This window comes from Callorhinus ursinus, unplaced genomic scaffold (assembly GCF_003265705.2).
Source record: "Callorhinus ursinus isolate GAN/ISIS: 27379988/994484 unplaced genomic scaffold, GSC_fseal_2.0 scaffold5, whole genome shotgun sequence".
Classification (NCBI taxonomy): Eukaryota; Metazoa; Chordata; class Mammalia; order Carnivora; family Otariidae; genus Callorhinus; species Callorhinus ursinus.
Genome location: NW_027397067.1, coordinates 41,985,493 through 42,013,059, shown reverse-complemented (window position 1 = coordinate 42,013,059; position 27,567 = coordinate 41,985,493). Strand labels below are relative to the sequence as shown.

The following is a 27,567-nucleotide window of genomic DNA, read 5'->3' as shown; positions in this document are numbered from 1 at the left end:
TCGCCCCCCAGCAATGTCTCATTGATTCTGTGAGCCACGCACACCCAGTCTAAAAATCCACTTTCTCAAGTAAACAGTCAGCTCCTGCTTTCTGTGAACAAGAACCCTAACCAGTATACTTTAGTAAAACTAATAAAAGTAAAGAGCAGTGCCATAAAATTATTTTAATAACTTTTTCTCCATGACTGAATATACAATGATAACGGAAGTAACGTATTCTTCTGCTGTAAAGATGGGTGGAATATGTCAAAATCCACCTGCTGAATTTTCTTTAAGTAGTCCTCCAGAGCAACCTGGAAAAGGAGAATAATGGTCATGAGGTCACAGAATGATTAAGGTTTTTAGAGAAACTAAAGAAAAATTCTAAGTATTAAGGCTACTTTAGTTTCCCGGAGATGGTCTTCTATGTACTAAGAATTTAAATGAGAATTTTAAAAGGGAGAAGAAAATAAAAACATCTAAGAAGTTTCTATTAGACCAGTAAAACAGCATCAAAGAGCTAGTACTAGAAATTTCAAGTCAATTCTGATCATAACTTTTAGAACGTAAATTTATTGTAATTTGTTTTACACAAAATGTGTAAAAAATTTTTAAAACTGTGTAAAAAATTAGAGAAATTATTGTTTGTCAGGTATTATTACTATATTCTGTAGAAAACAGAGGAGGTGTTTCCATCAAGGACACTGAACACCACCACCACCTCCCCCTGTACAAATGCATTGTGCCCTGAGGACAAGCTTAAGTTGTTTGTTAAAAGAAAATTATTTTGTGGAAAAGTTTAATGGGTCTCCGTGTTCTTGTTAGAAAACAATTTGTAACCTGGGAGAACAACCACAGGTCCCTATAAATGTCACCCCACGTGTCCCCCATCACACAAAACTTGATTAAGCTTTCGTGGGGACTGGGGAGTAGGGTGGAAAACAGTGGCGATGGACCGTGCTCTTTATTTTATGATTTTCAGTTATTTTTATTAATTTGTACATTTTAAGTTTATTGCAATAACTTGATTAAACAGAGAAGCCACTTAGTTTTGCACTGCACGTGGCTGAGGCACCTCTTGCCTTCTCAGTGCACGTGCACAGCGCCCCCTAGTGTCTGCAGGACAAGCTGTGTGATCCCGCACAGGCCCTGCTCTGGATTCGCTAGACTATCCGGAGGAGCCAAGACAACAAAAGGGATTGTATTTTCTCCCAGACTCTTTTCCTACACACACACACACACACACACACACACACACACACACACACACACAGACAAATGTACGTACAAATTTAGCATCTACATTTTAAACCCTAAACTTAGAGATATGTACAACAGGAGATATGTGCACAGCTGCTGTGTGTTGTATTAGCCAAAAACTGGCAAACAATCCAGGTCTTTGACAAAAAAAAAAAAAGCACTAGTCACACAATGAAATGTACTGCAGTGAAATGTGTGACCTAGAAGACATACAGGTATGATCCATTTTTATAAAGCTCAAAACCAAAACTAAACTATGTTGTTTAGGAATATATAAAACGGGGAAAAGCCCTTTTGGAATAAAAGCAACAGAATAATAAATTCAAAATTCAGAGAGCTATTTGGGGGAGGCAAGCAGAGGCAGGGGGATGAGATGGGGGAAAACACAAGAGTGTGGTTTGATGGTGACATTCTCGCTCCTGGATTGAGTGGTGAGCTCAGGGATGTTCGTGACATTATGCTTTAACACGTGCACACATATATAGATAGACCATATTCATTTGTAGATATCAAATATTAAAACTTTTAGAAGAGAATGAGAAAGAAAAAAACTTTGAATATATTTTAATGTACTTTCACATGTTCTCTTTTTTTGAAAAAAGAGCTCATGTTATTCATGATGTTCTGTAACATTGATAGTTAATATTTTGTGATCAGCTTTCCATCTCTAAGAATTCTATGTTCATTTTAATAGTTTACAATATCTAGTTATAAGGAATAGTTAATGAAATTAAGATGCCAGCACATGATAGAATATTATATAGCCATTAAATATTGTATTTATAAATATTTTTAATGATGTCGCTAGATGCTTGTTAAGTAGAACAATGACATATAAAGTGTGATTTCAACTATACACAAAAATTCATTGAAAAAAAAAAAAAAGAACAGAATAAGCAGTGGTTATGTCTGGGTCCCGGCATTATAGGTGATTGTTGTCTCCTTTTTTTTTTTTATATTGTCCAAATCTCTGTTCTGAGGATGTAGTTTTTACAACTAGGAGAAAATTCCATTAAAATACAGATGAAATGTGACCTCCGAATCAGAGCCCAGCTGGACATTCACAAATAAGGATTTGATCCAAAGGAAAGTCTGGCTAATGGTGTGTGTTGTACACGTACACACACACACCCCCACACACCCATATAGACCTATGCAGTCTGGTGACTCCACTCACCTGCCCCAGAAACAGGCACGGCTGTCACCAAAAGCAGAACGTAGCGAACAAAACCCACCAGAAGGGAGGGAAGCAAAAACAAAGTCCCACGCTAAAGAACTGCACTGGGAACTTTACAAAATAGAAAAAGAGATCACACATCTGTTTCATTAATTCAACAGCCTTCTCTGTTAATCTACTTACCGTCTGAAGAAAAGCAGGAAATGCTCTCACAGGAACACTTTTCTGGAAGGACCTAGCCTACAAAGGAAGACAAAAGGAAACTGGTTTCAAACGTAAGTATTTCTGGAAATAAACACTCTGCCTCTAAAAGTGATCACAAAGCAACACTACAAGTTTAACAACACGGCTAGGGCCTCTCTCAAAGGCAAGAAAATAGCTCTCTTGCCAATTAAAATTAATTTCTTAAGCCTAAAGGACTCAGGAAAAAGTACTTTAATAAGAATCCCATTCTTTCTGGCAGACTGGCTTTGGCCTTTTCCAGCTGCCTTATAACATCTTACAGTTCTGGCCCTGTAGCTCTGTAGTGAGCGGGGGAAGGAAGAAATACTTGCACTCACAAGTCCCGGCACCGCCCTAGCTTAGATGGTGGGCATCTCCTGGTTATGTGAACTTAAGAGCATCCTAACTGATCTCCTGCCTTCATTCTCAACCTTTTGTTCAGTTCACTCAGGCAGCCAAATGAACATTCTTAGTCACTATTTTATTTTTACTTTCTTTAACTTAACTCTCTGATACACCAAGTCTTATGTCTTCATTTTGGAGTTCCAAGGCCTCCACATCTTGGTTCCAACTTCACCTATCCCACCTAACTCACTACTACCCTGGACTATGAAACCCTGATCCACTCACACTGATGCCCATCATCCTGCACTCACCATGCCCACTCTTGTCTACAGGTCTTCGTTTATATTGTCAGACATCGCCTCTACTTCCTGACATCTTTACCCCCTGCACTCTGGTTTTACCCTCACCTGTCTACTAAAATTGCTCTTTTCAAGATCATCCAAGATTTACTTAATCACCATACCCATCTTTTCAACCTCTCTACAGCATGCAAAACTTTAATATTCCCCTTTCTTAGAATTTTCTCCTCCCTTGGTTTCCAAGAGACCGATTCTTAGTGCACCTACTTCTTTGATCACTAATAAATGGCCCGTCTTCCTTTGACCTGAGAGGCGGAGGTGGGCCTCGGGTTCTGCGCTTGGTCTTCATGTCTAGATGTACATTCTCCTTGGACAATACCATCCACACTTAGAGCTTTAACCACAGGCTTTCTATGTGGATGACTCCTAAATCTCTATCTCCAGTTCTGACCTCCCTTCAAAGCCACAATCCAGCCATCTTCAATAGCCTGTCTCCCTTAATGTTCTCGAATCCCCTTAAATTCAGTGATGTCCAACAGCTGGTCCAGAGGCTACTGATCAGCACCAGCATGCCACTGCTTTTCACTGTAGTCTCTGAAGGGCACCATCACTACCTAAACTTGAACTCTGCAGCCTTCCCTCTCCCTGATCCTGCCACAACCAATCTGTCTTCGAGTCTAGCTGATTCCACCTCTGTTGTGTGTGTGTGAACCTATATACACATCTACCGTCTCTACGTCAGATCCTCTTTCTCTCTGTCCTAAATAAGCCTCCTAACCGATCTCGCCTTCCCCAGACTCGTCTCAAACACTGCTGGCCAGGTTCTCCCATGTGCAACATGACTGTCCCTGCTCTACTTGATGGTGACAACGAGGAAACATGTCACTTACGATATGCCGGGCACAGTGATGAAGCCTTTATGCATGCTAACCCATTTATCCAAATCACAGCCCTTTGAGTTAGGTACTAATAGGACCCTCTTTCCCAGAGGAGGAAACTGAGGCACAGAGGTTAAGGTCACACGATTAGTAAATGGCAGAGCTAGGACTGAAAGTGAGGCTCCAGCTCCAGAGTCTGCACGCTCATCTCCCGCGCTCCAGTGCCTCTCAAAAGCCTCCCCGACTCCATACTCTTTCTTCAGTCCTTCAGTACTCTTCTCCAAACCTGTTTTCCAGGGCCCTAGTTCACATAACCTACAAACTAGTAGTTTTCAAATGTGGCTGTTTAAAATCATTCGGAAATTTTAATTCCTGGCCCCATCCCAGACTGACTGTATCTCCAGGGGGTGAGGCCTGGGAATCTGTATTTTTCAGGTGCCTTAAGTGTCCATCAACTGGCGACTATTCAGGTTCCAAGGTTCCAACACAGGGCTTTCCTGATTTAATGATTCTGTTGTGTTCTCAGATCTTACCTAAAACTCTGCTAGTTTTAGGTAATTTCTCGTCTAAAGTCCATGTATTTTATCTATACCGTGCTTCAGGAAATTAAAAAAAGATTAAGATTGATTCTTTGCCTTCAAAAAGCTTACAATCTGATTACCTATTTAATGTTTCACAAGTACTTACGGAGTGCCTATAATGTACCAGGCACTTTAGATGCTGAAGAAATACAGCATAGAACCAAAGTCTCTTACATTCTATGAGGTGGGGACGCATTAAACAAACTTTTAGTATGTCAGGTAGTGAAAAGTCCTAAGCCAGGTAAAGGGACTGAGGGCGATGGAAAGGGAGGATGTTATTTTATTTTTTTATTTTTTAAAAAGATTTTTATTTATTTATTTGACAGAGAGAGACACAACAAGAGAGGGAACACAAGCAGGGGGAGTGGGAGAGGGGGAAGCAGGCTCACCGCTGAGCAGGGAGCCCGATGCAAGGCTCGATCCCAGGACCCTGGGATCGTGACCTGAACCGAAAGCAGATGCTTAATGACTGAGCCACCCAGGCGCCCCGGGAGGATGTTATTTTAGATACAGTGGCCAGGAAAGATCTTTCTGATAAGGTGATATTTAATACTGACTATGGGTTTGGTGTGGAGGAGTTGGGGGTTGGAGAGCATCTTCCAGGCAGATAAACAGCAAGTACAAAGGCCCTGAGATTTGCAGGTAAATAACAAGTCTTTAGGATCCACTGAAGCTCAAAAAAAAAAAAAAGGGGGGGGAGGCAGGATTCACAAGGAGAACCAGGAAGAAACAGCATCATGAGAATCAAGGAATAGTTCCAGGAGAATCGGGAAGGAATAGCATTATTGGAATAAAGAACATAATTTCAAGAAAGGGGGGGTTGCGTGCACCTGGCTGGCTCAGTCAGTGGAGCACATGACTCTTGATCTCAGGGTTGTGAGTTCAAGCCCCAAATTGGGTGTAGAGATTGCTTAAAAATCTTAAAAAAAAAGAAAGTGGGGGTGGGGGGAGTCAACAGAAGACAAGTTACAGTTTGAGAAAACATGAAGAACTAACTCTTAGGAATCACTGAAAGTGGTATGCAGGAGAAATCAGGAACCAGTTTAGGTCAGGGAATCAAGGGAAAAAGATATTATTAGAAAGTTTCAAGGAGGAAAAAATGTCTATGGTGTCAAAAGCGGAAAGAGTTAATGTGAATGAGAGTTTTAGGTGCCCGTTAAACATGGCAATAAGGAGATTACTTAGTAGTGCTTATTAGAGTAGGCGGGAGCAAAGCGAAATGATAGCATGATGAACAGTGCCGGGGTGATGCTGGCCTTGAGGGAATGATGAATACGGACCACTTACTCACAAAAGTTTAACTGGGAGGGGGAAATGAGCCACAGAAGGGTCCACAGGCTGCCCAGAAAAGGGGCGAATTATCAGGCCAGCTGCAGACGCTGAGGCCATGAGCCCCTGGGAAAGGAGCCATCGGCCCTGGCAAGGCAGAGAAACAGCCTGTCCCCTGTGAGCGAGAGCTGGTGGGGGCACAGAGCAGGCAGGGGCTCACCGAGGAAGCTGAGGAAGCACGTGTTCATCCGCTGAGGAGAAAGGGGGACTGTAAAAAACTGGAGAGTTCACAATAGTCCCCGAAATAAACCTACTGGGATTTCAGTGAGAAACGGAATAAAGGCCGGCGACCATAACCATGCTCTAGGAATGGCCACGTCTAGAAATGGCCATCTCCTAAATAGTCTGGCAGAGAGGCAACTTACATGCTTCAGGTGCAAGTGCGCCTGACTGGCAATGTCATATATCACATCTCTCACATTTTTATCCTGGTTCTTCCGTAGAAAATCCTCTTGTGAAACCCCATGCTGTGTGGGAAAATACATATCACATCAGGAATATAAAGGCACACTTTAACTTAGTTCAAGAAAAACAGGTGATAGAATAGTATGTACAGTATAATGCCTATTCTGCTTTGAAAATATATGTAGATGCACATGTGTATGTATACAGACACACACACACACACACACACACACACTCCTAGAAGAATATGCAACAAGATGTTAATTAATCACCACTGCAGGTAGAACAAAATTATACAAGCAAGAAAACAAACATATGGATCCCTCATAGACCGAAGTGCCTGACTGATAAAATTCTGACTTGCTAACCGGAGCCAAAAGGCAATCAGCATTCATTTCAAAGCAGTTACTTGAATAGATGAAGCAAAGAACCAAGAGACCACGGCCCTCCCCGAGTTCTTGAGGTAAATCATGAGAGGAAACAAGTAACAGTCTTACCAGCATACAAATATCCATGGGAAGGAACACCCTTCTTCTGCTTCCATGATAGGGCGTTGCTCTCAAGCAAGTCACAATGCCCTGGGCTTTTCCAATGTGACTTGCGGCATGATCTGCATGAAGATCCTTTACACCTATGATTTCAGAAATTAAGCAACAGGGCTGCTCTTTACTCCTTAAATGTACAACAACTCAACAGAAGCAGCTTGGAGAAACCACCTACGCATGGAAAAGCAGGTGCCGATCCTATGTTTTATATCTGAAAAACAGGACTTCTTTGAGAAAACTGGGCATGAGAACAAGCTGACTGTTTACCAATGAACAGGTTTCTGAACCCCAACTTTTAAATAAAAGAGTCTTCCTCGGACTACAGCACACCGAGAACACATTTGGAATTTTAATCAGCTGTCTTGAAAAACCATCAGAAGTCTTCCATTTCTTCTCCATGCAATTTCCATATGACCTCATTTTAAGTATACGCCTCACAAACATTCTGCTCTTTGCTCCCTCCTTTCATTGTGTTGGCAAACATGTCACTGGGCGTACAGGCAAAAGAGGCCTGGGAATCTCAATAGGGACCTGGGTTATTCCTTTCGGGTGACATAAAGATATATGACCTTCTTTAAAAGAGAGGCTGTTGTCTTTGGTCCAAATAATTTCCTTATTACAATAAGACTTCACCAACTTAAAGTCAGGTGAGGAAAAGTATCATCTAAATTCGTTTTATTTATTTTTAAGAGGAAAGAAAAGGAAAAATCTCATAAAAACTTTGAGAAATGCAGTTTTATATTTGCTACTCTTTTTTTTTTTTTTTTAATGTAGGGAAGTATTATTGACAGAAAGCGTCAGGCCCCAGGCCTTCCAAATTGTAGGAGACGCTTAAAAAAGAAAAATCATCTGCAATTACCAGAGTATTAATTACAGTAGTCCCATGGGGTAGCTAAAGTACTTTTATGAGCCTGAGTATTGTGATTAGTCTGTACTCCAAAGAAAGCTATATATTCCCCTTCTTGTTTAAAAACAAACAAAAACAACTGTTCCTTTATTGGTGGTGCAAAGAAAAACTTCAGTGTTAAACTAATCAGACTGTCAAATTATGAATCAAGTCTGAAGGGTATTTCCTTTGAAAAAGAGAATTATAAAACAGAAAAAAGACTTACCCAGTATTTCTAGTGTTAAGTAAAGAAGAGAGCTCTGTGTGTTTTCAGCGTAATTTTCCAGTTCCTGGATATTACGATATGCTTTGTCATCCAAATTTTTTTCCTATAGTCAAACAAAATGCAAATAAAGTTTGATGAATTGTCAATATTTTATAAAGAAAAGGCACCATTGTTTTTGCCCTAAAGAACAAAGAATAAAAAAATTAGTATATATTGTTTAGTACACAATAAGTTTAAAATAAAATTAAAATATTAAAGTTCTACACATTCAATACTTACAAATCACCCCTCAAAATAATACCCTGGGAATAATGTCAGTGCACAAATCACCACAGACATGAGGTTAGTTTAATTTTTCATTCCTTCGAAAGCCCAAGGAATCATGAGAAACAGAACTGAATTCTCACTTAAGCACCTTAGACATTTGCTTAATCCTAAAAACCTCTTCCCAAAAGATAAGGAATTAATGCTTTTCCCATGTTGCAGATGGAGAAACTGAGTCACAGATACATTACGTAATATGCCCGAGGTCACAGAGCTAAATAAATGGTGGGGACAGGTTTCAAACCCATACATTTTAACTGTTAAGTCCATGTTCTTAATAAAGAAAAGGTGCCTAGAAAAGGAAAGGAGATCATAACCAGCCCCCACCCCAAAGAAACCATGTTCAATAAAGTAACAGGGATGATTATGTTACCTGATCACACTATTTTATTCCAGAAACAGAAAAATGCACATCTCAGAGCAAGAACATCTAGCTACTTTTGTAATAATACATTTACAGACTCTATTACTAAGGAAACATACCCCTTCCTTTTTTTTTTAATCAGAAGAAAATGGCACCAGCAATGATCCCAGAGAAAAAAATTATGTCTGATCTTTTACATTTTTAAAAAACTGAGACTTAATTCACATATCATAAAATATACCCTTTTCAAATGTACAATTCAGTGGTAAAGTATATTCATTCACAAAGTTGTACAACCATCACCACCATCTAATCCTGTGATGTTTTCCCCACCTCAAAAAGAAACCCTGTATCCATTAAGCAGTTACTTCCCATCTCCCCCTTCCCTCATCCCCCAGCAAACCACTCATCCACTTTCCGTCTCCATGGATTTGTTTGTTCTGGACATTTTATAAAAATGCAGTGATACATGGGGCACCTGGGTGGCTCAGTTGGTTAAGCATCTGCCTTCGGCTGAGGTTATGATTTCATGGTCCTGGGATCGAGCCCCACATTGGGCTCCCTGCTCTTCGGGGAGTCGGCTTCTCCCTCTGCCCCCCCCCCCCCCCCGCTTGTGTGCCCTCTCTCTCTCTCTCTCAAATAAATAAAATCTTTAAAAAAAAATGCAGGGATACGATATGTAGTTTTTTGTATCTGGCTTCTTTCAGTTAGCAGGTTTTCAAGGTTCATCTGTGTTGAAGCATATATCAGTACCTGATTTTTTTTTTTTTTTTTTTTTTTGGTGAAAAAACTTAGATTTAGCCAGCTGGACTCAGTTTAGATAATTCCAATTTTGTTGGCAACATCCAAAGTATCATAGTCAGGAGCCAGTCGATCATATGCCTTCTTCGGTCCATCAGGTCTGATCAAGGTGTTGACCTTGGCCACGTCAGTGTCGTAGAGCTTCTTCACAGCCTGCTTGATCTGGTGCTTGTTGGCCTGGACATCCACAATGAACACAAGTGTGTTGTTGTCTTCTATTTTCTTCATGGCTGACTCAGTAGTTAGGGCATAGTGATCAAGCTTGTTTCTCCTGGGGGCGCTCTTTCGAGGATATTTGGGCTGCCTTTGCAGACACAGTGTCTTGGGTCGTCCGAATGTAGGTGACATGCGGATCTTTTTTGTGACTATGGACGCCTTTCAGCACCACTTTCTTGGCCTTCAAAGCCTTTGCTTTGGCTTCGGCTTTGGGAGGGGCAGGAGCTTCCTTCTTAGCCTTCAGCACCATCTTTGTAAAAGGGATTTCCAAGGCCAGTACCTGATTCTTTTTAACTTCAGAAATTATTAATAATATTCCATGTATGGATATACCACATTATGTTTTTATTCACTTAATAGACTCTGAGTTGTTCTCACTTTTGGACTGTTATGAATAACGTTGCTATGAACGTCTGTGTGCAAGTTTTGTGTGGACACACATTTTCATTTCTCTTGCATATAAATATAGGAGTGAATTGCTGGGTCAACGGTACCTCTATGTCTAACTTTCTGAAGAACTGCCAAACGGTTTTTCCAAAGTGGCTGCACCATTTCCTATTCCCATCAGCAATATATGAAGGTCTCTAATTTTTCTATATCCTCACCAACACGCGTTATTGTTCATCTCTTTTATTACAGCCATCCTAATGAGTGTAAATGAGTCATTTCTTCTGGTTTTGATTTGCATTTCCCTAATGAAAGTCATTTGTAGATCTTCCTTGCAGAAATGTTTACTCAAATCCTTTGCCCAATTTTAAATTGGTTATTTGTCTTTTTATTGTTGAGTTATAAGAGTTGTTTACATATTCTACATACTTGTTCCTTATCAAATATATAACTTGTAAATATTTTCTCCCATTCCATGGGCTGCCTTTTCACTTTCTTGAAATTTTTAATTTTGTTGAAGTCCAATTACCTATTTTTTCCTTTTATTGCTTGGGCTTTTAGTATCATATCTAAGAAATCACTGCCTAACCTGCAATCCCAAAGATTTATGCCAATGTTTTTTCCTAAGTGTTTTACAGTTTTATCTCTTACATTTAGGTGTTTGACCTATTTGGAATTAGTTTCTGTATATGGTGTAAAGAGGCATCCAAATTCATTCCTTTGCATGTGGATGTCCAGTTGTCCTGGCATTATTTGCTGGAAAGGCTATTCTTTCCCCATTGGATTATCTTCACACCCCTGTCAAAAAAATCAATTAACTATAAATATATGGGTTTATTTCTGGACTCTCGATTCTTTGCCGTTGATCTATATGTCTATGCCATGCCAATCCGCCATAGTCTGATTATTGTAACTTTGAAGCTAACTTTCTTCTTTTTCAAGATTGCTTTAGTGATTCTGGGTCTCTTGCATTTCCATATGGATTTCAGGATCAGCTAGTCAATTTATGCAAAAAGGCAGCTGGCATTTTTATGGGGTTACACTGAACTTAAAGATCAATGTGGGAGATTGATCCCAGTCTTTTACTCTCAAATATCCCTCCCCACAAATGCCAAGTGTTATTTTCCATTAAACCAAAAAGTTATCTCTGTCTTGAATTCTCTGTCTTCACTTCATAAAAACAGAAAACACCTTTGGGGCTTGGGTGGCTCAATCAGTTAGGCCTCTGACTCTTTGTTTTGGCTCAGGTCATGATCTCATGATCTCAGGGTCATGAAACTGAGCCCCCCCCCCAACCCAACAAGCTCCACACTCAACGGGGAGTCTGCTTGAGATTCTCTCCCTCTCCCTCTGCACCACCCCCCACCTCACACACACACGTGCACATGCGCTCTCTCTCTAAAATAAATAGATCTTAAAAACAAAACAAAACAGAAAACACCTGAAAAATAGATCTTTTTAGTGCCAATTAACTCCGTAGGCCAACTGAGCAAATTTTTTTTAAATGCTAAAGCATTATCTCCTATTTTGGCTTGTATTGTAAGTACTATAGCGTATGGTTATTAATGGGTTGTAGCCAAATAAATTAAACTTAACATTTTCATGACAACAGTATGTGATAAATATCAGGCTGATGAGAACACTGAGCCAACAATGTGTCAGAAAGATTATATAAGTTAGCCCAGAACAGAGAGCAATTTGTATGCTTGGTTGGACCTAGAACTCAGTTCTTAGAATGTAGTATAGTACTCCATTCACTAGAACCATCAGACTTTCCTTACTGCCTCTACTATCTGGATAGAGATCCAAATACTAGGTGTACATAAAAGTACGTGCACAACTGGGGCGCCTGGGTGGCTCAGTCGTTAAGCGTCTGCCTTCGGCTCAGGTCATGGTCCCAGGGTCCTGGGATCGAGCCCCGCATCGGGCTCCCTGCTTGGTGGGAAGCCTGCTTCTCCCTCTCCCACTCCCCCTGCTTGTGTTCCCTCTCTCGCTGTGTTTCTCTTTGTCAGGTAAATAAATAAAATCTTTAAAAAAAAAAAAAGTATGTGCACGACTACTCAAGTTTTGATGATATTAAGGAATTATCTGTCATTTTTTAAGGTATGATCATTTATTGTGGGTATGTTTTCTAAAGCACTTTTTAAATCTTTTCAAGATACATATGTATTTACAGATCAACTAATATGATATCTGGGGTTGACTTTAAAATAATACTGTGGGGTTTAATGAGAGGAGTTGGTAGAATATAGATGAAACAGAAGTAGACATGTGTTCATAGCTAAAGCTGGGTTACAGATACATGAAAGTATATTACACTATTCTTTCTACTTTTGTGTAAGTCCGAAAATTTCCATTAAAAAAAAAGTCAAAAACCACAAAACAGTAGCTTGTAGGTGTGCACACATACACTTCTGCCTGGGTGCTTGTGTTTGCCTGTCTCACTCAAGACACAGGGGCAGGGGGCTGAGGTGGATGGCATGCAGTGAGGGAGAATGGACAGAATGGCACAGTCCTCTAAAAGTTTCCTTCCTCCAAAATATTATACACATATTAAAACATTTCCTCCCTGAGGAATTAGCTTACAGATTAAAAAGGAAGAAATACTTAAGACTTGAGCAATTTCAACTTACTCTTTCATCAATGATTTTCATAAGCCATCTTTTGGTCAGATTATGTCTTTTGACAGCCTAAAAAAACAAGAGTGTTATAAATTTTTATAAAGTACTAGAAATGACTTCAGCAGACCTGAATAAAATAAACAAACCAAATACAAAACTAGGTAAGGAAGCATTTGTAATAACTCATCACCAGATAAACATCCACGTTAAAGAAGTATCAGGGGAAAAGAAAATGTCCCTAGAAAACATTTCAAAACATTTCCAAGTACAGATGGTACATCCAAAACATTTCCACTAGACTTTTTTTCTTATGCTACATGATGCGTCTTGACTTCTATGCGTCTTTATCCCACATAAACTTTTTTCCATAGGATAAAAATTCTACTTAGTGAAAATAACCACTTCTCCAAACATGAAAAGAATAACTAAAGGTCTAAAGAAAATAATCCACAGGGCACAGTGTTATCTTAGCAAACAAAGACACTCAGTAGGAAAAAGCACATGTAGTGCTCAGATCGTGGTCAGCAGTCCTATTTCTCCCAAAGGAAACGAGGCTCTGGAGCAATGGTGATTCCAGAGCCGGGCAGGGGAGATTCAGGGTGATTCTAGAATATCTTGCTGTGCCAGAAAACAGAAAGTGCCCCCAAAAGTGATGGGGGTGCATGTCATAAGGACACAGGAGCCAGTTTGAAAGGGCTCCCACTATCCAAATCTGGGCCAGTTTGAACACCAAAACAATGAAATATAGTAATGAATTATAAACTACTAGAAAAAATAGGAATTCATGAGTTCATAGCCATAATTAATAGACAAATAAACACAGGAGATTGAGAGCTCTTCCTCATGGTAGAATGCCAAGTGCCAACCAGTAATGTTGACGGAGTGCTAGAGTCTGGAAATCATCATTTTGCAATCATCACAGGTAAAGAGTGAATCAGACAAGAACCATCAATGAATGCTAAGTTTAGGAAGAAACTGATGAGAAGGAGGACACATGCATAGTCTGAAAGTCAATTACTTTGGTTTTTTTTTTTAAAGATTTTATTTATTTATTCGAGAGAGAGAGAATGAGAGACAGCACGAGAGGGAAGAGGGTCAGAGGGAGAAGCAGACTCCCCGCCGAGCAGGGAGCCCGATGTGGGACTCGATCCCGGGACTTCCAGGATCATGACCTGAGCCGAAGGCAGTGGCTTACCCAACTGAGCCACCCAGGCGCCCAAAGTCAATTACTTTGTAAGAGGGATTATAATTATAGACTGGGAAAACCAGGCAACACCTTGACCAGGTGATGAAAATTAACAATGCCAATAAAGGGGGCGCCTGGGTGGCTCAGTCGTTAAGCGTCTGCCTTCGGCTCAGGTCATGATCCCAGGGTCCTGGGATCGAGCCCCACATCGGGCTCCCTGCTCCGCAGGAAGCCTGCTTCTCCCTCTCCCTCTGCCTCTCCCCCTGCTTGTGTTCCCTCTCTCGCTGTGTCGCTCTCTATCAAATAAATAAAATCTTTAAAAAAAAAAAAAAAACAATGCCAATAAAGGACAGATGGACAAAGTGTGCCTCCAGACATGACACCCTGAGAACATGTCACCTTCACAGTATTCTGGCCAAACACACATAATCTGAATTAGTCATGAGAAAACATCAGACAATTCCAAAATGAGGAATGCTTTAGAAGAGCAGGGGGGAAGGGGCTATATACTCTTCAAAAATGTCAATGTCTTAGAAGACAAAGAGAAGCTATGGAAATGTTCCCGATTAAGCAGGCGAAAGAGACATGACAACTAATACCTGACCCTAGACTGGATCCAATACTGGAGGGGGAAAAATACTACCACGGACATTACCAGAGAAACTGACAAACATGGAATATAGATGGAAAATTAGATAGAAGTATTATATCAAAGTTAAATTTACAAAAGTCAATAACTGTTCTGGTTACAGAAGAGCATATCCCTATTCTTAGGAAATACTCATTAAAGTATTTAGGGATAAAGGACCATGATGTATATAACTTCCACTCAAGTGATTCAGATAAAAATTCTGAGTGTGTAAATGCACACGTGCAAGCACACACACAGAGCACACGTGCACATGTAAGTGAGCACTGCACAAATCATTAATAGGATAAAATGTTAACAACAGGTGAATCTGGATATAGCTTATAGAAGTGTTCTTTGTACTATTTTAAATTTTGCAACCTTTCTGAAAGTTTGGAATTATTTCCAAGTAAGTTTTAAAAACATTGTTTCCTTATCAAGTCAACAATGAAGTATGTTTTCATAATAAATAAATATGGTAGTGAAACAAAATCTTAGGACTGTCCCATACTCCACCTAAGACTCTAAGATGTCACGATACCAAAATGTAAAAGTTAGCATACTCATCAACACACATCTATGTGACAAAGGGTGGAAGCAGGGAGCACAGAGCCCATTTTGCTCGGCAGGAACCTAACAGAAGCTCCAAGTGCTGCATGGCCTTGGCTGCAAAGTGCTCTCAGCCCTGCCACTATTACATGGTAGGACTCCCCACAAGTCTCTGCCCAGCCCCAGGAATCAGCCTGGGATTCCTCAGTCATACAGAATCCTGATATTGCTTTATTTTGTATGTGTCTAAGTGGAGTGAGGCATATTTGATCTTTGCAACCACCATCAAGCACCATTCCTGGTACTTAAAGTACTCAAGAAATATTTAACCACTGAAAGTCAGATTCCTGTTTACTCAAGGCTGAACCCATACCAGCTGCAGTTAACCTTGACTGCAAAATATAATTCTTCCATCTGATTCTGGAGGAAATCAGAGATCAAGGTAAAAAACAAGTATGTAATAAGAAGCTGAAAATCTGCTGAATAAAGTATCAACAATTTTGGAAACAGATGCCAAATAGAATAATAACTTTGGCTATAAACATAAATTCAAACTACAACTAACATTAATACACGGAGAAATGAAGAAGCCCATATGAAATATATATGTAATTATAGATATGCAACTATTTTGTACCCTAAAAGCACCAATGAATCACTGTGGCAGAAAAGTGCCCTCTGAACAACATGCTGTCACTCTTTCCTTATCTAATCTTCTAAAAGAACCTGCCCCTCTCCAAAGAACCAATGGCAGGTTTTACGGGACAGTGGTCCAATAAGCATATGCTCCAGCAGAATGGGGAGAGAACATGCAGTGGGGACAACTGCTCTGCACACTACCTGCTTCTTTCAAATATTCATATTAACTTCAACACTGGTCATATCAGAAAGCTGCCCAGCAGCAATCATCCAAATTTAAGCAGCTATCAAAATTGGACAAATTGGCACATGTGTAAACATTCTACAATTCAGACACGTCTTCTGGGTTTTTTTTAAAGAGAGGCCAAGAACAAGATAAATTTGTGTTGAAGGAATCTCTGGTCTTCCATGATGTTTCCTGACAAACGCCAGGACCTTTGATGCAAGTCTTAGCATAAATCCCCAATGCACTGATGTTTGTGTATAAAATCATTGTTTTTCTAGGCTTTAGAGAAACTTTTCTTTAAACGGAGTCACCAAGGTTGAGGTTCTTAAAGTGAGATGAACAGAGGTAAACAACTAATCTAATACTCCTAGCTTCCCAGCCACTTTTTCTTCTCAGTCTCCAGTTGTGGGGGGCCTGGCTTTCCACCCTTACTGGGGCTCTGTGAAGTCAATAGAGGGCCCCGGAATAGGGTCTGCCTCTGCTGGTGGGCAGACCTGAGAAGAGGTGCAGGTCAGGTCTGTTCGGTGGCTCCGTCACAGAACCTGTCTTTTGGCACTCATGACACTACAGTGGAGACACGATCATTGACAAAAGACACCTAATTCCCTTCCTTCAGTCATGGTGTAGCACATTTCCAAACTCTGCAGAGCTGTGCATGAAACTTTTCGCTAGATCCATCTAGCTACCCAAAGAATTCTCTAGCCCATATTTGTGTCTGGACAATGGTGAGGGCAAGTCTCCCTTCACCAAAGATCAGTATGTGTTTTTCTACAGCCCACAGTATGGATCGGAGCCCTGGAATAAGGAACTGCTGGGCAGACAGAACAGACAATTAACCTGCCACTGCTTCAAAATTTGTGGGGCTTAATTTCTACAGCAAATATGTGGAAAATAAATACATAACTTATAACACAAAGAGACCAGATTCCTTTTTTTTTCCTTTAATAAAGAAATTCACTAAAGATCTGTGCAAATTATTAGCAGATGATTTTAAATTCTTTGTCAAAACTAACAGAGCTCTGAACATTACATGAACCTAACATTATTTTCAGGATAGATTCCCCATCGCCACTAGCCAAACTGTATGCACCAAAAGGTATGCTCAAATAACACTTAAAAATTAAAAGTACCATTTTGTTTTTACCTTCCATAGCTCGAGGGCCACAGGCTGCTGGGGTGGGCTGTCACAGTATATGTCGTCTACTGTTTTTTTCCAAAACTCCATTCTCATCAGTCCAGTTGTTTTCTCAGAGACGGAGTCCTTAACCTGTAAACAGCGTTCAAAAACCTTAATAAATGCACTCTTCGCAGTCTCAAAATCAGTATCTGTGACTGCATAATCACATAATTCAGCCAAAAACTAAGTTTAGTTCTTTACATTTAATTTTTCCTTGAAGCTATATATCAATTAAATTGTTGTCATTAGGAGTTTCCTAAGTAACCTGCAAATTACTTCCAATGTTTTCAAGGTTTGCATTCCAAAATAAGAGATTTCTTCTAGAAATAAATTGTAAGAAAAAAACCGGGGGGGGACATTTAGATTAAAAGTAATTTGATAGAGGAACCACTTGCAGTATGTGGAGTTTATCTGAATCCTGATTTGAAGAGAGACAACTGGGAAAAATCTGAACTCTGGATGTTTAATGATATTAAGGAGTTATTAAATTTTTAATCTATGACAATGGTATTATAGTTATTTTTTTATTTTTTTTAAAGATTTTATTTATTTATTCATGAGAGACAGAGGGACGGAGAGAGAGAGAGAAGCAGAGGGAGAAGCAGGCTCCCAAGGAGCAGGGAGCCCGATGTGGGACATGACCTGAGCCGAAGGCAGATGCTTAACCATCTGAGCCACCCAGCCGCCCCTATAGTTTTTTTTAATGAGTTATCTTTTAGAGATACATACTGAAATATTTACAGATGAAAAAATTTATTTGAGATGGAGGTGAGGACGGGGTAGGTGGGGATAGAGATGAAAAATCAAGATTGGCCATAAATTAGTAACTGGTGGAGCTGGGTGATGGGTTTATGGGAATTTATTATGCTACACTCTCTAATTCTATATATGTTCAAAGTTTTCCATAATAAAAAAAATTTTTAAAAATAAATGTAAGAGAAGAAAAACAATCTTCATTGGATTAGTGATGATAAAATTATGTCAAGTGTGGAGATAAACCTAGGAAATAGAACCAGGGGCTTTCTAGAGGAAGCAGGGAAGGAAGTAACATGTATCAAATGTCCAAGAGTGTCAGGCCCTTTGCTAGGTTCTGTCCCAGAGATTATCTGATTGCAGTCCTCACCACAAACTCACAGGGTCATTACCAATATACCCATTTACAAATAGAGAAATAATGGCTCAAAAAAGTAGTAGTTTATCTCATGCTCTGCATGCTCACAGCTCTTATAATGGAACCAGAAGGATATGCAGAAGATTATGGGTGAGGGGAGCATCTGACTATAAAGGGGCACATGAGGGAATTTTGGGGGGTTGATGGAATTGTTCTTTTTTCATGACTATGGTGGTGAATGCATCACTCTATGCATGTATGAAACCTATAGAACTGTATACCACAAAAAGTGAATTTTTCTGTATGTACATTTAAATAAACTCATTCCTTTACTAAGTAATTTTTTTCTCTTTTTTTTTTAGAAAGCGAGCGAGTGCACACATGCAAGTGGGGGAGGGGTGGAGGAGGAGGGAGAGAGAGAATCTTAAACAGACACTCAGCGAGGAGTCCTACCCAGGGGCTCGATCCCACAACCCTGATATCATGACAAACATTTAAGTTTGTTAGATAGTTTATTTTTGGAATTGAATTGGTAAGTCTAAATGGCAGGACAAAGAAATCACCAGCAGAGACCTTATGCACATCTAACATATAAGTTATAACTATTTCTTTATTGTTCAGCATTACAACACACATTTTATCACCATTTTTGCAAATAATTTTTGAAGGTATTTTAATACCAGCCTGAGCCAGTTCCACATTGAAGGCCCTCAGTGCAAAAGCAGAGCTTCTGGATTCTGCAGGGAGCAGCAGAGAGCATATATAGCCTTCATAATCTCGTTTCCTATAACAAATAGACAAAAAAAGACAGTCACTTTTCACTTTCTAAATTGTACATACACACAAAAATGCTGACTAGAATTAACTGAAAAAAAAATCGAGGCTTCAATTCAAAATAGGCCTGAAATTTCTTATATTTTATACTTGTTTCCTTAAAATTACAAAAAATGTATCTGCCCCCAATCCCAGACCAGTTAAAAAGAAATAATCTCTATTAATTTATTTGGACTTATACAGTACTTATAATTTTATTGTTTCAGAATCACTTTCTGAAGTTTTTAATACATAGATAAAGACACAAACAAGACAGAAAAACAGAAAATAATATGAGCGCGTGGGTGTGTGCGCCTGGGTGTACACTTACGTTTCCTAGCAGCCTCTGCTGAGAGAGCCTAAAAGCAATGATATTCCCCAAGACCCCAGTATCTGTGAACACACCTAACACCTAGATCTTTGGTTCCTAAATACCATTCTCCACTGGAAGAAACTAGGGCTCATTGGAAGAGGAACTAAGTCAGGGCTGGGGCAGGGAAAATACAAGATAAGCCAGAAACATCTTCCTGGACAGAAAGTAATGAAATATTCAGAGTGGAGGGACTTGTCAAAATGACAAAGCAACTGGCCTGACCAAGTTCTCACTAAGTCTGGGACAATCTGAGCATCAGAAAAAAATAATGATAGGGGCGCCTGGGTGGTTCAGTTGTGAAGCGTCTGCTTTCGGCTCAGGTCATGGTCCCAGGGTCCTGGGATCGAGCCCCGCATCAGGCTCCCTGCTCAGCGGGAAGCCTGCTTCTCCCTCTCCCACTCCCCCTGCTTGTGTTCCCTCTCTCGCTGTGTCTCTCTCTGTCAAATAAATAAATAAAATCTTTAAAAAAAAAATAATGATCTAAAAAGGGCACATTCTGCGTGGAGCACTGGGTGTTATGCACAAACAATGAATCATGGAACACTACATCAAAAACTAATGATGTAATGTATAGTGATTAACATAACAATAAAAAATTATTTTAAAAAATAATGATGGTAACAGATTGTAAAAGAATGCCGTAAGCCCACGCCAATATAAAAGAATGCATGAATAAGAAGAGAAGGAAACTTGACAGAAGTACAATGCCAACTGATAAATCTGGAAGACATACTGAAAAATTTTTAAATAATCATTGGATAACTATCAAAGTAACAATTCAGTCAAAAATCATCAATTAATATCTTAAAATATTAAATGGGTGAAAGTTTGATAAAAACAGAATGTTAACATACCTGTGAAGTATATCCTCACAAAATATATGTTACTAATTAACCTTCTTATTAACTAAATTTACCGGGGAGAAACCCAAAAGATACCTTTTCAACCAAGTAATAAAAGGTTCACACCACAGAAATAGGATAATCAACATCATGTGCTTCCTGAAATGATACTAAGAAAAACATAGCATCGCTTCTGTAACATTCCTGCCAAAAATGTATAAATCACAAGGAAACATTAAACCCAACTGAAGAAAATTCTACATAGTAACTGGCCTGTTCTCTTCAAAAACTGTCAACCTCATGAAAGATAAGGAAAGACTGAGAAATTCTGCAAGGCTGGAGAAGACTAAAGAGATTTGACAACTAAATGTAGCATATGATCCTGGATGCATGAAAATCATAATTGAATAATCAGCAAAATTTGAATGGAGTCTGTGGATTCAATGGCAATATTGGATTGATTTTAATATCCTGATTTCGATGCTTGTACTATAGTTACATGGAAGAGGACCCTTGTGTGTATTAAAAAATACACACCAAGGGACACCTGGGTGGTTCAGTCGGTTGAGTGACCAACTCTTACTTTTGGCTCAGGTCATGATCTTGGGGTTGTGGGATCAAGCCCGACGTCAGGCTCTGCACTTGGCAGGAAGTCAGCTTGAGATTCTCTCTCTCTCCCTCTCCCCCACTCACACGTGTACTCTCTCACTTGCTCACTCTAAATAAATAAATAAATCTTAAAAAAATACACACCAACATATTAAGGGGAGGGAATGGGGCATGTCTACATCTTATTCTCAAATGCTCAGGATGTTAACAACGAGGGAATTTGGATGAAGAGTATATTGGAGCTCTGTGTATTATCTTTATAATTTCCATCGATTTGAAATTACTTCAAAATAAAAAGTTTAAAACGATATAATCCTTATTATATACATCATAGGATGACTGCCTATCGACAAGGCTAGTTTCACTATAATACATTGGAACTTTATTATAACATTATTTCCTATAAAACAGTAATCTAGACGAACCATGAGAGATGATGGACTCTGAAAAACAAACTGAGGGTTCTAGAGGGGAGGAGGGTAGGGGGATGGGTTAGCCTGGTGATGGGTATTGAGGAGGGCACGTTCTGCATGGAGCACTGGGTGTTATGAACAAACAATGAATCATGGAACACTGCATCAAAAACTAATGATGTAATATATGGTGATTAACATAACAATAAAAAATAAAAAAATAAAAAAATAAAAAAAAACAGTAATCTAAATAAAGGGGGTCCAACCTCCTTCCATGGAGTTTAGGTACTGAAATTCAGACTACTCCCACATTTCAATTGGTTCACTTTTTTTTTCAATTTAATTTAATTTTGTTTTTCGAGAGAGAAAGAATGTGAGCAGGAGGGAGGGGCAGAAGGAGAGAGCGAGAATCCCAAGCAGGCTCCATGCTCAGTGCAGAGCCCAACTTGGGACTTAATCTTACCACCCTGAGATCACCACCTGAGCCAAATTCAAGAGTTGGACGCTCACCTGACTAAACCACCCAGGCACCCCTCAATTGGTTACATTTTGCTGTCTGCCTCACAGAGAACTTAAACCTCTTCTAGCCGCACCCTTCACAATGTCCTCCAACTTCCACATAAACAAAAGAAAGCAATAATGACAAGTAACCCTTCTATCACAAAATAGCTCTACTAAAAATCTCATCATAAGTGGTTGCAGCTACAAAATGGACAGTGTGGGCAAAACAGCTCTATAATTTCTACTTTTAAATACATATAGGTATATTTTAAATTTTAATTTTAATATAAAAGTCTCTGAACTTCAAAACTGCTTAAAACACTAGGATGTTAATGTGAAACAGTGAGAAAATAGTGACTAGGAATCAAGACTACAATCTTAATTTCCATTCAAGGAGTTGACAGAAATGATTCCTGCCACATCTATTTCCTAATTTGCAAAATGAGGCTTGATAACCTGTTTCATATCTCCTAAAAATAATCAATATGTGAAGTACTTCAGGTTTCTTACAGGGAAGTGAAAAATGAAGACACACTAGTATGGTAACAACCTTCGGGAAATAAGATACTCTACAGAGAAGGGTTTCCCTGTAAAGTTTTTTAATTTTAATTTAAAATTTTTAAAATTTTGGCTGGAAATTTTTCTAAACAATATTACCAACCTCCTTACACTGAGTAAGATATACTGAATATTTAACCATTTCTTCATCACTCAGGATCATTGTTATTAATACCGATTATTGGTAGACAAAGGTATCTTAAGTAGCCAAACAAGGTCCAGTTATTGGAGAACTGTTCCAGATAGTGAGAAATTCCATACTATGGTGGTTTTATACAGCAACAGGGCCAAAAACCTTTCATTCATTCATTCACTGTAACATTTATCCAGTGCCCACTATGCACCAGCAGTGTGCTAGACACTCAAGATAGGTATAGATTTCAGTCTGGTAGAGAGAGGCAGATATATGAAAAATAAGCATATCTGGTGTTAGGATTGCTGTGCTAGTTCTAGTTCCATGGACCTGTGCCACCAAGGCACAAAAAAGTGGTTCCCCAGTGTGGCTGTGGGAGAATGGAGAAGAGGTACACTTTCAGAGATCACCATTAGCACCTCCTTACCTCCTTATAGCGCTAATCCCAAGGCCTGAGGCAGTCTTGGGGTTCCTCAAAACCATACCCCCAAGAAACCTATGTAAATTAGGTTTGAGATAGTCCCAGGAACCTCATCTCCCAGCAGAGCTCTGGCTGGCTAACCTGAACTTCTGGCCTGGTATCTTTTTCAATATTTGGAGGCCTTACATAAGATACATGTCCAAAACAACCCTGCCCAGATCATTGCAGAGGCCAAATCCTGCAAAGATAAATGGACAATCAGAAGCTAGAAATTGTAATCTTTCTAAATTCTTTCTAAAATCTTTCTAGGGGCACCTGGGTAGCTCAGTTGGTTAAGCGACTGCCTTTGGCTCAGGTCATGATCCTGGAGTCCTGGGATCAGTCCTGCATTGGGCTCCCTGCTCAGTGGGGAGTCTGCTTCTACCTCTGACCCTCCCCCCTCTCATGCGCTCTCTCTCCTCTCTCTCTCTCTCTCTCAAATAAATAAAATCTTTAAAAAAATAAAATCTTTCTAAACAAAAACAAATTTTTGTTTTTATTTCAAAACTACTACTGCAAACAGTGAATCATGGAACACTACATCAAAAACTAATGATGTAGGGCGCCTGGGTGGCTCAGTCGTTAAGCGTCTGCCTTCAGCTCAGGTCATGATCCTAGGGTCCTGGGATCCAGTCCCACATCAGGCTCCCTGCTTGGCGGGAAGCCTGCTTCTCCCTCTCCCACTCCCCCCTGCTTGTGTTCCCGCTCTCGCTATCTCTCTCTCTGTCAAATAAATAAAATCTTAAAAAAAAAAACAAAACTAATGATGTAATGTATGGTGATTAACATAACATTATAATTAAAAAATAATAAAAATAAATAAAAATAAAAACTACTACTGTGCATGTTATATGCCAGCATTTTTATATACATCGTTGCATTTAATCCTCATAACCAGGCTATAAAGTAGGAGTAGAAATTTACAAATGAGGAAATAGCTGAATCTTAATGTGAGTAACTTTTCCAAGCGATGGACCTAGGATTAATAAACTCAGATCAGGTCTGCCTGCAAAATCCAGGCTTTTTAATAAATCACTAGAGTCAAAAGCATCCATTCCACTCAAATACCTATATGGACAGATTAAATATCTGCCCATTTGTAAATATATATTTGGGAAAACTATCATGTGACACCCATAGACTATTACTAGAACAGTATGATCATTTTATATATATACTATATATATGTAGTATATATATATACACACTATATATGTAGAAATATATATACTACATATATGTAGTAATATATATGTAATATATGTACTATATATACTACATATATAGAAATATATATATTATATGTAATACAATGATCATACTATTACTTACATATAATAATACATAAGAAATTAGGAAGAGTAGGGTGCCTGGATGGCTCAGTCAGTTAGGCATCTGCCTTCAGCTCAGGTCATGATTCTGGAGTCCCGGGACTGACCAGGGAGTCTGCTTCTCCCTCTCCCTCTGCTCCTCACCTCCTCATGCTCTTTCTCTCACTCACTCTCTCTCTCTCAAATAAAATATATAAAATCTTAAAAAGAAAAAAAAAGAAGGAAGAGTGATTATTCACCCCTGGATAGGGAAGGCAGGCCACTACAAGTGTCAAAAATTGCACTAGAAAAGTGGATATGGGTGGTAAACATTTTGGTAACTTGTGTTTTTTTATCATCAAAAAATGATAACTTTAAAATATATAGAAATGACTATAACTTTTTAGCAGTTTTGGCTTTTACAAGTTCTTATTGCTCTGATTTCCACTATTGTTATCTTGTTTCAGTTATAAGTAATCAACAAACAGAGTGGGGCAGGAACATTATTTTTTAAAGTGAATTAAAAATTCTGAAATGCATGGGAATTGTTTTGTTATGCTACAGTGTGCTAAAATGAAATTCAAAAAAATTGGATTTATTAGCCCAATCAAATCCAAGGCAGCTTAAAGATCCTGGCACTTCTCAGTTCTTAAGACCAGGTACTTAGCATTTCACCACTGTTATAAATCAAAGGCAGCAGAAGGGCAGCAGGGCCTAAGCCACTGTCTTTGCAGTCAGGCCCAATTCCAAGGCTGGAGCCTGCCCAGAACCACTGGGTCACCTGGTGACCTGATTCATCTAACTCAACCACACATGATTAACAGCGACTGCCATGTGCCAAGCCTTTCCGGTGTTACCAGGGTGAACAAAATTGTCATCAGGCCTTGACTTTTTGAGACTATTCTACTGATCTCAGGTAAATTCCCTAATCTCTCGAAACCTCCATATCCTCATCCATTAAATATGATAATAATGGCTTATATTGTACTCAGTGTGCCCTTGCTTTGTGCCAGGCAGTGTTCTAAACGCTTTAATTCTCAGAACCCTAAATGGTAGGTCTACATTTGTGCGTCACAATTTGTAACGAAGAGTAAGTAAATTACTTGTACTTTGCATAGTGCCTGACACGTAAGAACTCAGCTAAAAATTACTAGTCGTCTGTCAAATTTTTCAAAGGTGTGCATGCAGTACGTTTAACTAGGTATAAACATTAAGTCTCGGTCAAGGTGACAGACGAAGGAGTTTTGCCACAATTTTGTGACCGGCGTGAAAGTTCCCGTGGCCTCGCTCCCCGCCAACCGGAACGCAGCAAGGCAATGGTCCGCTCGCCCCGGCCGGCCCCGAGTCGCGCCGCGCCCACCCGGGCCCCCTCGGGCCGCTCGCTCACCGCAGCATCTCCATGCAGTAGCGGTCGGCGCCCGAGGCGCCCGATCCGCTGGCCGCGGCCGCGCTCCGCCCGGACCCTGCGAGCCCCGGGAGCCGCCGCGCACGCGGCCCCAGGCTCCGGGGCGGCCGGCGGCGGCACAGGCCGGCAACGCCGAGCCTCAGCGGGCTGCAGGCGGAGCCCAGCACGGACGCCGCCATGACACCGCCGCCGCGTGCCCTCCGACCCCGCCACGCCTCCGCAGGTCCACCCGCCCAGCTCTCGGCAGCGGGCAGGCGGCCGGGGACGCAGCTCGGAGGGGAGCCAGGTGTCGCTGTGGTCCTCTGCATCTGGGCCGTCGCCGCGCTCTTCTGCCTCTTGGGTTCCAGAAAAACCCCGCCTAAATCCGGCGGACCCCGCCCCGGCTCTCCGCCTTCCTTCCAGGTCCTTCTGAAAATGTATTTATCGAGGTAGGAGGATAGAGAATATGTTGACAGTTACTAGCTTAACTGAAAACTCTTAAGTCTTTATCACGTGGTATGTGAGCCTTCTTTGGTACTCTTACCCGCGGCCTTTCAAATATTAGAGCTGGGTCTAGTTGCCAAGACCTGCCCTGGTCCAAGCCATCCCTGCCTACGTCTGAAGCCCAGTGACACCTGCCTGCAGATTTGCCCGGACTGTTCATGCGGTAACCAGACTGGTTCTTTCTAAAGTGTACATCTCATCATGATCCTTGCTTGCTTGACAGTCTTTACTGTGGATTGGATAACGCCCCTCCATGATATGGCCTCTATTTACTTTTCAGCCTCAACCCTAGCTGTTTGCATTTGTGACTCCACCTCCTTAAACCCGAAGGAGTGTACCCTGTTGCCTGGACCTACGAACTCTAGCCAATTTACCCCGCTTTAGTTTTACTCCCTGAGACCCCCCTCCTCTCTGCAGCCTGTGCAGGACCTCAGTCCCTCCTGCATAATGTTCTCTTTTCCCTCTTGGCTTCTGTCCTTTAGCTCTCACAGACACACACTAGTGTTTTCAGTACCACAATTTAAACCTGATCCGTAAAAGAAAAAAAAAAATCACTCATCTACATCTCCAATTCTGATCTCCTGCCCAGCGAGACTTTTCCATCTAGACATCTTGCCATTACTTCAAAGTCTACCTGTCTAAAAACCACATCAAATTACTGCCCTTCTTAGTCTCGTCATTTATCTGAACAGTGTTCCCCCTCTCACAACCAGAGGAAACACTTCGGAGTCATCCTTCCCTTTTCCCTCTTCTATATCTAATGTAGTATAGTTGGTCAGGTCCATTAATTTTTTTTCCTTCATACTCACATCCATGGCTTCATAGCTGATGAGAAACCTGGACTCAGATCCTGGCTCCACTTCATATCTCTGTGACTGTTTAAAAGGAGCAAAAAGGGGTGTCTCGGTGGCTCAGTCCATTAGATGTCCAACTCTTGATTTTAGCTCAGGTCATGCTCTCAGGGTTGTGAGATAGAGCCCTGCATTGGGCTCCATGCTGAGTGTGGAGCCTGCTTCAGATTCTCTCTCTCCCTTTCCCTCTGCCCCTTGGCCCCCCATGTGCTCTCTCTCCCTCTCTCTAAAAAACTAAAAGGAGCAAAAAGATTGCTGGGTGTCCCAGTGGGAAGCTAGACACTGTTCAGGTTATTTGATTCTGTGGGGTCTTTGTGCCTTTCATCATCTTTGAGCTATTTTACAATTCCGTAAGTTGCAGGATATTGACAATAATGCAAACAATTCTTGTCCATAAATATGCAAATTGTATTAACTGTTGATTATTGTTCTATGGATATTGACCAGTTTTGTGT

The 27,567-nt window shown here is 40.3% G+C and overlaps 1 protein-coding gene, 1 long non-coding RNA gene and 1 pseudogene across 6 annotated transcripts in view; 1 reads left to right on the top strand and 2 right to left on the bottom strand.

Annotated features, from left to right (window-relative positions):
• Positions 1 to 149: 149 nt before the first annotated feature.
• NDUFAF6 (NADH:ubiquinone oxidoreductase complex assembly factor 6) lies at positions 150 to 26,197 on the bottom strand. Of its 4 annotated transcripts, none has more exons than XM_025870858.2 (9): positions 25,761 to 26,197; positions 19,046 to 19,145; positions 17,218 to 17,340; positions 12,858 to 12,914; positions 8,133 to 8,235; positions 6,973 to 7,106; positions 6,436 to 6,537; positions 2,600 to 2,656; positions 150 to 293 (listed from the first exon to the last, which is right to left on the bottom strand). In XM_025870858.2, exons 1-9 carry the CDS (start codon positions 26,084 to 26,086, stop codon positions 165 to 167), a joined length of 1,131 nt encoding a protein of 376 aa, XP_025726643.2. In that variant the 5' UTR covers positions 26,087 to 26,197; the 3' UTR covers positions 150 to 164. The 4 variants fall into 4 exon arrangements, with proteins under 4 accessions (XP_025726643.2, XP_025726644.1, XP_073749088.1 ...); XM_025870859.2 differs by having other exon boundaries at positions 19,042 to 19,145; positions 25,761 to 25,899; XM_073892987.1 differs by lacking the exon at positions 25,761 to 26,197 and adding an exon at positions 20,973 to 20,993.
• On the bottom strand, positions 8,247 to 10,973 carry LOC141372818 (large ribosomal subunit protein uL23 pseudogene; annotated as a pseudogene).
• The window catches only part of LOC141372819 (uncharacterized), a 61,425-nt gene continuing 59,929 nt past the window's right edge, over positions 26,072 to 27,567 (top strand). For both annotated transcript variants that reach the window (XR_012378267.1, XR_012378268.1), the window contains exon 1: positions 26,072 to 26,206. This is a non-coding gene — a long non-coding RNA (uncharacterized lncRNA). The remainder of the gene's footprint in view (positions 26,207 to 27,567) is intronic.

Bases quoted from the DNA above. Each gene is read 5' to 3' on its own strand.
- NDUFAF6 (XM_025870858.2), bottom strand. From the start codon at position 26,086: ATGCAGAGGACCACAGCGACACCTGGCTCCCCTCCGAGCTGCGTCCCC. The intron at 12,915-17,217 runs GTAAAAACAAAA...TTGTTTTTTTAG, and splicing joins TGGCCCTCGAGCTATGGAAG to GCTGTCAAAAGACATAATCT. The intron at 6,538-6,972 runs GTAAGACTGTTA...TTTCCCACACAG, and splicing joins CCATGGATATTTGTATGCTG to CATGGGGTTTCACAAGAGGA.